This window comes from Alexandromys fortis, unplaced genomic scaffold (genome assembly GCF_014885135.2).
Source record: "Alexandromys fortis isolate MF-2015 unplaced genomic scaffold, M_Fortis_MF-2015_v1.1 scaffold_3, whole genome shotgun sequence".
Lineage (NCBI taxonomy): Eukaryota > Metazoa > Chordata > Mammalia > Rodentia > Cricetidae > Alexandromys > Alexandromys fortis.
This window is the reverse complement of record NW_026067909.1, coordinates 23,831,984-23,843,908: the sequence shown is the minus strand read 5'-3', so window position 1 is coordinate 23,843,908 and position 11,925 is coordinate 23,831,984. Positions and strand designations below refer to the sequence as shown.

The 11,925-nt window shown below is 44.4% G+C and overlaps 1 protein-coding gene across 1 annotated transcript; it reads right to left on the bottom strand.

The window, feature by feature from the left end:
* Positions 1 to 7,589: 7,589 nt before the first annotated feature.
* Positions 7,590 to 8,420, bottom strand: LOC126498422 (spliceosome-associated protein CWC15 homolog). The gene has a single exon (XM_050137082.1). The coding sequence runs from the start codon at positions 8,328 to 8,330 to the stop codon at positions 7,641 to 7,643; it is 690 nt and encodes a 229-aa protein (XP_049993039.1). The 5' UTR covers positions 8,331 to 8,420; the 3' UTR covers positions 7,590 to 7,640.
* Between the last annotated feature and the right edge of the window lie 3,505 nt (positions 8,421 to 11,925).

The following is an 11,925-nucleotide window of genomic DNA, read 5'->3' as shown; positions in this document are numbered from 1 at the left end:
TCAGAATGGAAAACACTATATGTCTTACATTGGGAAAAAGTTTTGCTTTTATTTCCATAGGAGAAGAAAAGCTATGGATACCATGCAGTGAACCATGACCATTCCTGGCAGTGACCTTTGAGGTCTCCGATAAAATGATGATGAGACCCTGCAACAATGAATCAATCTGGATTTTGGTAATGCCACTAAAGTTAAAAAAAAAAAATCAGTGTGGGAAAAGGTCTGGTGCTTATCCTACTGATTCTAGATGTCTTATTAGAGCTGCAGAGATGGCTCTATGAGGAAACTGTTCACTGGGTAAACCTGTTGTTTTTAATCTAAGTTGTTCTATTACCACTAAGGAGTCAGAAGTCAGATATTGGAGTGAAAACCTAATAGATCAAAGAAGAGGCAGAGGAATAGCCAGTTAACCTCCACCTTTTTACCAGAGATCCAGCAAGAGTGTCTCTCACCTCCCAGACCAACCAGACTGTGAATCTCTAAATCTCTCCCTACTCCTTCCCCTGCATCTCTCTATTCACATTCCTGGCTTCTCTGTCCTCGCTATGGCTAATTCCTGTCCACTAGTAGCTGGCTCCACCCCCTGATGCAAGGTTAATTTTTAAACACAGTCTCAAAGTTTCACAGTGTGATCAAATATCCTGCAACATTTCCCTTTTTTTTTGTCTAAAGAAAAAGGCAACCTTTTAGCTTTAATGCAGTAAAACTATGTACACCAAGAACAACTATCAGGTAAGAATTACATTCATAATGTCTAGTACATTTGTATTTGGAAAGAAAACACCGCAAAAAGGTCAACTTTGGAGCCAGTGTCTTCCAGATACAGCAGGTCTGGGCACATAGGCACCCAGAGACTATGGAAGCACGCAGAGAGCGTGTGCAGCTCCAAGCTGGATGACATCCCAGTGCTAGGAAGAAGTGCAATGAACACCCATCCCTAACCAAGAAGCTTTCTCCAAGTGATAACTGCTAACAAAGGAAACCAGTTTTCTACAACGGAGCCTCACCAGGTATACGAACCATATTCAAAGGCAGGTCTTATGCCCAGCAGTAGGAGAAGTCAACACAAAACCAACTCCACAGTATTTTTGAAATTTCTTTTTCAGTTCAGTGGGTGTGAGGAGGGGGCACCACTATATGTCCTTTGCCTTTTCTGCATTTTCCTCACGCTTACAGGACAGCTGTGGCTCAGTTGCCACACTGATGGTCAACAACAGGCATGGTCACCATGGGCTAGGCAGAGGCACACTTCCCTAAAGCCTTCCCCATACTGCCTCCCTCTGGGCTTTCACGTGAAAGAGACATAAATTTTACCCAACTTGAAACACATAGGTTTGTCCTTTGAATTGTGTTCCAGCTAACGCTGAGAACCAGGCCACTAGTCTGGAGTTCATGCCTCTACCTCCGCATCATGCCCTGAGTTATAAAAACAGTGCTGGAAATTTCACATCCTAAAAAATTTAGAGAAGTGGAGAATGAACAAATCCACATACGTCCAAGTGAATACTGGGGCACTGCCAAAAAACCCTCGGTTGGAACCTGCTCTTTGACACCTTCAGAATCCGGCCATGTTTTACTGTATTGATTTTTCTCTTTTGCAACCACGGCAGCTGCTGGTTCATAAAATTGGGATGTGACCTTTTCTTCTCCCCGCGTGATTTACTCACTCACGTGTGTTATTACTTGGCAAACAATTTCGGGGTATGCAGATATGTCTAAACTCTTTGCTCGTTTTTCTTCCCTCGTGCTGATTTCAGGGAGCACTCACTGTCAACTGGCATATTTTACATGGAAACGAAGAAAGGGGACAGAAAGAGTGTCGTGTAGATATGTGGTTCACTAGCTTAAAAAGTCATTTTCTTGGCAAGGGGTCACCGGGAATGTTCCACCAAACATATTTATTGCTGCATAATCAAAGAGGGTGGAGCAGACATCCAACAGCAGCGCTCTCCGCGGGATGAGTGGGGGTTAGTCCTTAACTGGGGACAGCAGGACCCCTACTTCTCCAAAACAAGTAATGGACCACTTTCTATGTCTCAGCTGCTTCTGAATGTCTTCAATCACTGACTCTAACCCAAATATTTGAGGTTTTTCTCAGCCCTCCCCCTTCCTGTTGGGGTTCCCCAGCTCTTTCACCCTTTCCCTGGCTTGGCCCTGTCTGCCTTTCCTCACAGTCGGAAGGACACCGATTAAGATGGCAGTGTGGTTCAGATATGCAAAAAGAGGGTGTAACAATTTGAAATTTGAGTAGCCTCCAATCCAAGCCCCACACCCAAAATGATGGTCTTTCGCTCCATGCTGCCTTCCTTCCCTGCTTTGGCTGAACCAAAAGAACAGCTCCCCAGTTTTCTATGTTGAACAAATAATTCACTCTTCTTAGCCCAGACTTGGAAACAGATAGATTAGCACTGTATCCAAAATGGTTGTGAAAATCAAAAAGAGGAACTGTCAAAAGTTGCTCATGTGCCTGATGAACGGGTGGTTCCCAAAAGATGCTTGCTTTACCTAATGTGTTACTCAAGATGATGTGGAATATGGACAAAATCTGCTGAAACCCTTAAGGTTTCTCTTGTGGTGAGCAGACCTAACCTGAGAAGCCCCTTTCTGGCCTAACCCTTTCCTGGTGCAACCTCATGTGATAGAAGACAGGGCCAGGGCAGTTCGAGGAAGCATGTTTTGGGACAGAATTAATCCCAATGATCACCAAATCCTCATGACTTGGTCTCTTCTTAGTGAACATCACTTAGTGCCACCACTGTGGAGAATGACTGGGGAATTTATGAAGCCAAAAGATGGCTGATGCTTCTGAATCACTGATTTATAATCAGAAATAAGGCGTGTCCCAGTGTGTAGGTGCCCTCAGTAGTTAGCAGTCATGATGCAGGTGTAACAGCTTTGGCTACCTGGGTTTGGGCTGAAATTCTGGAGGGCTTGCATCTGTTGCTGTGAGCAGCAGGTTTTTACTTATATCTAGTTAAGAAGCATGCTAAATTATCTTTTTCCAACAAATTCAATAATTTTGAGGGTGTGGTCCATCCTGGGAGGGAGGGTGTGGTAAAGTCCATGTTCCCCAAGTTGCAAGCCAGGAGGCAAAGAAAAGGTGGCCAGCATTCCCTTCTTTTAACTCCATTTTTACATTGTACAGATCCCCAAACCATGGGAAGATGCCTCTCACATTCAAGGAGGGTGGTGGCCTCCTCAGGCAAGCCTCTTGGGAAACACATTCATGGACACACTTGGAGGCACAAGATCCTAACTCCAGTGAAGTTGTCTGTTGGTGAAGATTAACCATCTCCCAGGGTTATATCACCTCCAGTGCACACCCTGGAATATTCCTATATGCAGCTTCTTGGACCTGAGAGTGTGTTGATTGAGGGTTCATACTAGGTGAGCGTACATTCTCCACCCTGAGTCTTCAGCCTTGTGCAGAGAACTGTCCTTGAGTGGCAGAAGCTCATGGAACATTCTGGAATGCAGAACCAAACCAAACTAGTGCCTGCTCCCACTTCTGGATAACTTTAAGCAAGTTCTTTGACCATTCACCTTGGTGTCCTCAGCCACTCATTTGGAAGTAGACTTACAAACTCCCATGGAGTCGCATTCTGTTGGCACTAATCTGACTCTAGCTACTGTGTAAGTTAGTTCTGCGTGCTTGTCCTGACTTGTCACTAGATAGGTGTTTTCACCAGGTATTCCAGTATCTGCAGGATATTATCACATTATTCTGACGTCTGAAACAGATTTACATCCTGCGGATAAGAGTATCTTCCCAATTCCACCTTACTTAGTGTGATACTTAAGAGACCTTCTCAACCCCTCTCAAATTTCCCGAATGTAACATTTGGGGGTTATAATCCATTACTTTCTTTCACCAGATAGTCCATAAAATATATGACTTTCCCCTAAAGAAGTTTGGAGCTTGCTAACACAGATCCCTGGCTTATTATGTTTCTCCTTTAAATATGTAAATCTCCTCCCTCCTCGTGATGACTAATGGTGAGCATGGCATGGTGGTGGCCAGCAACAGAGATAGTGGAAATCAAATACTGGAGAAAAAGACAACCCAGGAGTCAAGTCCTGACCCTTCTGTCTGAATCATGTCTCCTTTTTCCATTGCACTATCTGCTGACTGGTCGAATCATCCATGAGGGTCTGAAAGGAGTAAAAAAACTAATGTCCATGGGTTCCTAGTGCAAACTCAATCTTACATAGATTAGAAACAGTATAGAAGGTTCAGAAGAATGTGTAGGTCCAAGAGCACCATGTATCCCCTAGACACAAGAGAGGAAAGAAGCCATTATTAGGATCCATGAAAATAGATCTTGCCTGCTGTTGTACAAGGTGGGCAACCCTGCCACCACACACATTCGGACTCTTCGGACTCCATAGAGACCGTGCCTCGGCAGCCTCCCCTCTGCTCACAGACAGTGGAGCGGCTTAGAGGCTTGAACTGCACTCTGGCCAAAAACGCTATATAAAGATTAAGTGTGTGACAAAAATTTGTAGCAACATCAGCTAATTGCAAAGTTGAGGAAGAGAAAGTAATTAAAGTTAGAGATGAGCCAGCAAGTAATTCACTTAATTGTAAGCACAGAACATTCCCCAATCTGTAATCCTCTCTTCCCTTAGGAAAAAAAAATGTAGGGATGTTGGAATATATAGATTTTTAACCTGGGTGCTAGCTGTGATCTCTTGGGTTGATACAGGCTGCCCACATCACCTGCCACCTCAAAGGGGATTCAAAGTAGCATTGCTTAATATATTTTGTGCTTGTTCTTTTCATTATTTTTTCCTCTAAAGTTAGGAGTACCACTATAGAGTTTGGTTCAAAAGGAAAAGACATAACTGATACTTCATGTCAGAGGTGATCAATAGATGATAAGAGGTAATCTATAGATAGGACTTATGAACCAAGGTGACAAACACATTGTGGAATTGTACCAGAAAAACACAAAGTCCTTCCACAGAGGCAGCTACTCAGAAGTGCATTTGAAAGAGAGAGGAGAGCAGCTCAAACTGCTCCCAGTGGTGACATACAACCCCTTCCCACTATGGGACTGATGGTTCAGAAAGCACTTTCAAAACCCATACCTGTGTGGATGGGTTGCATTGATAATCACTCAAGGCCATGACTGCCCTCCCTCAAACCTCAGAATGTGACCTTATTAGGAAATGGTCCAATGAGATGGGCTCCTGATGCTGTTGCTTTAATTGTGCATCCAGTAGCAACAGAAAGAAGAGGCAGAGTGCTCATCTATTAACAATCTCTTTATAAGAAACTGACCATGTAAAGACAGATACACAAGAGGAGGGATGAGGGAGATAGATGTCTCAGTCAAGAGTACACTTGCACAAACACAAGGACTTGAGTTTAAATCTCTAGAACGTCTAGACTCTGTAGCATGCAACTGGCATCCCAGCACTGGGAAGGTGGAGAGAGGAGGAGTCCTGGGACTTGCTGGCCAGCCAGTCCAGTCAAATTGAAAAGCTTCTGGTTCAGTGGCCAGACTGAAATATATATGGGGGGGGGGGGCAGGGGAAAGAATACTGAGGAAGATACCAGTGTTGGCCTCTGGCCTCTACACACATATGCGCATATGTGAGCACATACACAGCAATGGCAAAGACAGTGCTATGTTCACACACGTCAAAGAATTCTAAAAGTAGGCAACACATCACCAAAGGTCAGGGGGAAGTCTAGGGCAGATTCTTCCTCAGAGTTCTCAGAAGGAGTCAGCCCCAAGGATATAGTAACCTTAAACTTTGAGCCTTTAAATCTGTTAGATAACACAGGTTTGTTGTTAGTTGTTATAGTAGCCTTAAAAAATAGGCATGGATGGATGGATGGATAGATCACAGATAAATGGATAGATCACGGATGGATGGATGGAAGATAGATAGATAGATAGATAGATAGATAGATAGATAGATAGATAGATAGATAGATAAACTCTGCCTCTACAAGAATTTCTGACTTCTCAAACATCTGCCCAGGGAAATGACAAAGGAAATCATTGTCTTTGTCATTGCTGTTATATGTTATCTCTCTCTCTCTCTCTCTCTCTCTCTCTCTCTCTCTCTCTCTCTCTCTCTCTGTGTGTGTGTGTGTGTGACATCTTATCCTCTGACACCTTATTCTGAGTCTTAGCATTATGCCACGCCCACCTTCATTTCAGGTCCTCCTGAGTATCTTTGGATCCTAAGTGCAAAACTCCACCAGCTCAGCCCAGGCCCTCTGAACACGGAAATACGGAGTGGAGGCTGGGGCACACTGGATCCCTCTGGAGAGAGAGGTTGAGATCACACAGAGCAGAGAAGACCAACTGTCAGCAAGAGCATCTTCCCGGGAAATCTGCGGATTTCCACTTCTAAGTAATTCCTGCCACAGATTCATAGCCAAGCCCTGGGGTTCTCTTGCCCAGGCCTGCAGCAAGTAGGCATCTGTTTCCACCGTGATTCTTTGACTAGCCTCTGCAGAATGTGACCAATGGAATCTGCTATTCTGTGCATACGCAGAATGTTCCAGCTTGTTTGGCACATCTGTGTTTCAATAATGAAAGGACTACAATTACTGGAAAATGACAGGCTGGATGCCCTCCTAACCAGAAGATCACAGGCTCACTGAGAGCGGAAGTACTCTACATGCTTCTCCCTCTGCACATCACCTCCTGCACACAAGCACTGCTGTTCTGATTGAAATCTTAGGTGTTGCCTTTTTCTGTAACTGCTCCAGAACTAAAAATAAGATTCGGCTACATAAAGTAATAATGACCTTGATCAGATTGCTCAACACAACAATTGTGGTTTGCGAATTTAGACTGGAGAGGCAGAAGATCCACGTTTCAATGCAGATGGGAATTAACACAAGAGCGTTTAATTGTAGATAGAAAAAGCATTAGAAGCTGTTAACGAATATTGACTTCCAGAGGTAATTGCCACATGAAAACTAGAAACAGACCTTGAGGGGAGCCGTGCAACAGTGGGGATGTGGGATTTCTTCCAGATGAACATTGCCATGAAGACGGGTGATTCCTTGGTATCATTTAGTGCTTTTAATTTTTTTTTCTGTATGCATGAGAGAGACATGGAGGGTAAATAGAGAAAATGAGAGGAGGAAAGGGGAAGGGGAGGAGAGGAGGGGAGGAGAAGAAAAAAGAGGAGAGGAGAGGAGAAGAGAAGAAAAGGTTTATACGTGCTGTGTGTGTGTGTTTGAGTGTGTGCTGGCATGTGTGCGTGCACGTGCACACACGTTCAAGCATGTAACTTTCAGGAGTCAGCTTTTGTCCTCTGCCTTGTTTAGAAGTACCAACTCTTCTGCTTCTGGTCTTGTAGAGCATGCTCCCAGTTAGCCTACCTGAAAGCTTCCAGATGATTCTCCTGTCTCTGTCTTCCATCTGATCATAGAAATGTAGTTACAGAGTATGCCATCACATGCCGTTTTTTACATGGGTTCCGGGGACTGAACTCATGTCATAAGACTTGGGAGGTAAGTAGTTTTTTACTAACTAAGCCATCTCCCAGGCCCCTCATTTAATGTGTTTGTCATTTAAAAATGATAGCATTCTGTATTCCTCACTGTGACTGGTCTCTTTTTTTTTTTCCTTAACATTTCAGACTTTAATTAAGCACATAAAACTGTACTACTTAATATATTTCTCCATGAACTTCTTGTGAAACTCAGATCGCAGTGTGTCGTTTACAAATCTTTTGTCTTTCTTCTGATTATCTATTCCTTTTGCACAGTTCTTAAAAACGACATCATCATCCCACCTTCTTTTAACCTTGAAGTTGGCCTGAGGCTGGGACGGGCCAGTGAGATTAAGGAGAGGGTTTCCACTCAGAATATTTTCCATGCGAATTCTCTCTTCTTCTGCTTTTTGTTCTTGTTCCTTCCTGGCCTGCTCCTCAGCTCTTTCCTTCTTAATTTTCTCCAGCTCTGCCAGAAGAGCCGCAGTGTCATCATCGTCGCTCTCCTCTTCAAAATCCTCATCGTCCTCAACCGTGAGAGGGTCATCGGCATCAAGGTTGGCAGCGGGGATCTGGTCTAAGTGGGGCTTCTTGGACACGGAAGAGGAAGTTGTATGTTCTCGGGTCGGACGGTCCCTATTTTTTTCCCTTGCAACAGCTCTCTCTCTCTCCTCCAATTCTCTCCTAAAGTCACGGTTGCGAACCTCTTCAGGAGCATCTTGTGTAGTTTGTCTGTATTTTATCTTTGTATGGGAGGGAAGGTCTCTGCTTGAATATTGCTTTGAGAGCTGGCTCAAATCCCCTTCTCCTTTTCCTCTTCCACCTCTGGCAGGTTCAAAAGTCGGTCTGGCTGCTGTTGTCATCTTTTATTCTCTTGGCGGGGACCGACGCAGCACCCTCCGATGTTCACCCACGAACCATTGCAACTCCAGGCTCCCAGAAACCTCCGCGCCCAAGACCGTGGCTGGTCTCTTAAATGATAAGGAGAATACAACAACGAACCCACTCTGCATGGTTCATCCTGTTTCATTTCATCTGTTTGTATGTGAAGACAAGGATTGATGACTACCTTTGATTAAAAATACAAAAATGGGCTCAGAGAATTTTAAAGTTTGCGTGAACCATTAAGCCTGTCCAATTCACCCTCTGAATTTCCACAGAATGCACTGCAGCCACAGGGATGGGAGGAAATTGCTTCCTGCAAAGCGTGAGACAGGAATGTAAACTCTTATCAGTGAACTTTCCAGCTCGTCTTGGCTGTGGCTCAAGTCCCTCCTCCACTTCTGGAACACGTAAAGGCGGGAACAAAGAGAAATGTGCAATGCAATGAAGGACCAGAGTCACTGGATTTTTTTTTTTTTTTTGGTTTTTTGAGACAGGGTTTCTCTGTGGTTTTGGAGCCTGTCCTGGAACTAGCTCTTGTAGACCAGGCTGGTCTCGAACTCGCAGAGATCCGCCTGCCTCTGCCTCCCGAGTGCTGGGATTAAAGGCGTGCCCCACCACTTCTTACTCCGGCGCCCGTGATTGTTCCACACGGATGGGCAAGAGAACATTGACACACATAAGTGGGACCCTAGCCCTGCCCGCTGCTCCCAGCCTACTCCACTGCTCAGACCCCAGTGAATCTCAGTCTGGGGCAGCACCAGTGAACCTAGATATGGAGGAGCTCACCTTGATCAGATTGCCATGCCTCTGTTTGAAGTCAAGCAATCCTTTCAAGGTAGACAAAGGCAGAAAGCAAGTCACTGGGTATCTCCCACCACTCTACAGACACACCGAGAAAATGCAGCCATCTAGAGTTCTCATACAGTTGCTACATGTCCTGTACCCTCATCTCTACCTTGACATCAGTTCTAGTAAGGCCAAGCAGTCAGGCCTAACACATATTCACACAAACACCACAAAAGGGACTCTGTATATATGTGACCGCTCCTTCCGGGTCAACCACAACCTTCGATTCAAGGGAAAGGTTTACTTTTACTTTTGTTCCTGCGATAAGATATCTGTTTGCAAAGACTCCGGCTGTCGCTAGGGAATACCATGCAATATTTCAAAACTCTATGACAATGTTTTCATTTGCCAGTTTTCCCTGAAAGCATAATCCGGAATTTTGATTGACTACTTACGGATAATTACCTATATGCTCTAACACATCAGAAAATTAAAGAGATAAAATAGGAGTAAATGGCAAGTTTAATTACAAGGTTTTATGACAAAGAAGAAAATTTCCCATTGAGCATCTGGCAAATTGTTTCTTTCTTTCCTGGGAAAGCTCTTGCAGATCCTCCCAAATCTTTTCTTAATCACAGGAGCATCTTCAGAGATGAGAGGAATGGGCCCTGGGGTGGTGACCTCATCCACAATGCATCCTTTAGCTTGTCCCCCCTCCCCGCCCCATCATCTTTCATATCCTCTCTCTATGCAGATGTGCTCATTCTTCTGTAATTTTGTTTTGTTTTCATTTGTCTTCAGTTGAAAATACTGCAGAGTTTTAACATTCATTTGAAATGATAAAAGAGAGTTCCAGGTTTCAAGAAATGGATTCTAAGCGTCAAGCCAGCAGTGTGATTTGAACCTCTGTTATCAGCGTTCATTAGTAACTTAGTGACCTCAGAACTTTTGACAACTGGGCACGCTGTGAAGATAACACTAGCAAACGTCCTCTTTGCTTCGGAAATAAACAAGAGACAATTCATTCAGGCATCACAAAATCATGCTGACGCCACATGAGGCCCTCATGAAAACTAGCTTGTTACCCAGAGTGTGACTACAGATTAGAGAGCTACCCCATCAGATTCTAGATTGGGGTAAGAGATAGCCTGGGCTAAGTGCATAGTCATGAGAGGTTCTTAAATATTTAACTAGGGCTCTGTCCTCTTCCACCATCTGAAGACCAAGGAATCAGGGAGCTGTGGCTGATACAGTCTGGGTTGGGAGGATGCTCTCACCCCTCTCTCCATCACCATCCAAGCTTATCTCTGGGACCCAAAATGTCTGGTTTCTGTGTTGCTGCCCCAGCCAAGGCTCACCTAAATTCCTGAGACTTTGATGGGTGCTTGTTTAATAGATGTGATGGAGTTCCTAGTTTTTCCAGGCCCTGGGAACAGATATGGACAACACAGAATTTGAAGCCTTAATGGGTTCACAATTTAGAGTCAGAGACGCAAACAAGAGACCATGTCGTGTGACAGGTTGTGTGGAGAAGGAAGATGGAAGGTGCGAGGCACACTCTGAAACAGAATGGTCTTGGAAGATCTCCACAGAGGGCAGCCTTTGAGCAACAACCTGAAGAGGATGGCAGTGGGAGAATGTCAAGGAAGAAGCAGGCAACAAAAGCATCCTCGACAAAGGCCCTGAGGTAGAAAACCATCTTGTTATTTACAGAAAAACAAACTCCATGTAGTGAAGAGAAATGAGCCAACAAGAGAAAAAGAAGAGTCAAAGTCAGGGAATATTAGGCTTGCAAGGCACTCGCCTCTTCCTGCACACTAAGTCCTCTGGCTTTCACTCACTGAGTCCCTGGAAGTCATTACAGCGTGTGAACAGAACCTGGTGTGACCTTCAGCTGGGGTAGACAAGAGCAGAAGGATCTCAGCAGAAGATCATGGCCACCATGTGAGAACAAGAGCATGGGGGCTCCTGGCAAGATGGATACATGGTGACTAAGAGAGGTGGATGTGAGAGGCTAGGAGCAGGTATGGAGGAGTAAGGGGGCAGCTGTAGGGGTGTGCAGCCCACGCACCAGAATGATGGTGTTTCCAGTACTAAGGTGAAGAAGAACGCCAAGGAGAGGGAATCAGGAGGAAGTTCAGGGATTCTGGAAATCAAATTTGAGGATATGAAGCTAAATGTCCCCTGGGCATTGTGCTAAGAAGAAAGTCCTCTGACCTCCTTTATTGCTAAAATATACCACACAAATAAGCAGAAACAAAAACACTTAAAACTGACTTTTAAGAAGGAATTAATCTATGTATGTCTGTTTGTCTGTTTGCTTGTTAGGAACTGATTAGAGCTCTGAAACAGGGTCTCAGTCTGTAGCCCAGGCTGGCATTGAACTCAAGGAAATCCTCCTGCCTCAGATTTCTAAGGCTGAGATTGCAGTGGTGAACTATGACAGTAAGCTTAAATTTCATTTTTAAAGGAAATTAAAAAAATTAAAAAGAAAAAGCCTGTCCTCTCAACCTAGAGCCCACACCCAGTTCTGCAAGCTCTGGAAATTTTAACCAAGAAATCACCTTCGTAGGTACAATCCCGGTTTTCCCAAATTAGCAATATTACAGAGATCTCTTCTCATAGGGCATGCATGACGGCAAAGGTCCACTGGTGAGCATCTGCATTAGGGCATATGTCAACGACTATTATTTTGAAGTATATATACTTCATGGCTGAGAAGGAAAACATTTTGGGTTTCTTTTATCTGGAGGCGGGGTTCAAGGTTGCCATCCTGGGGCTCACTTT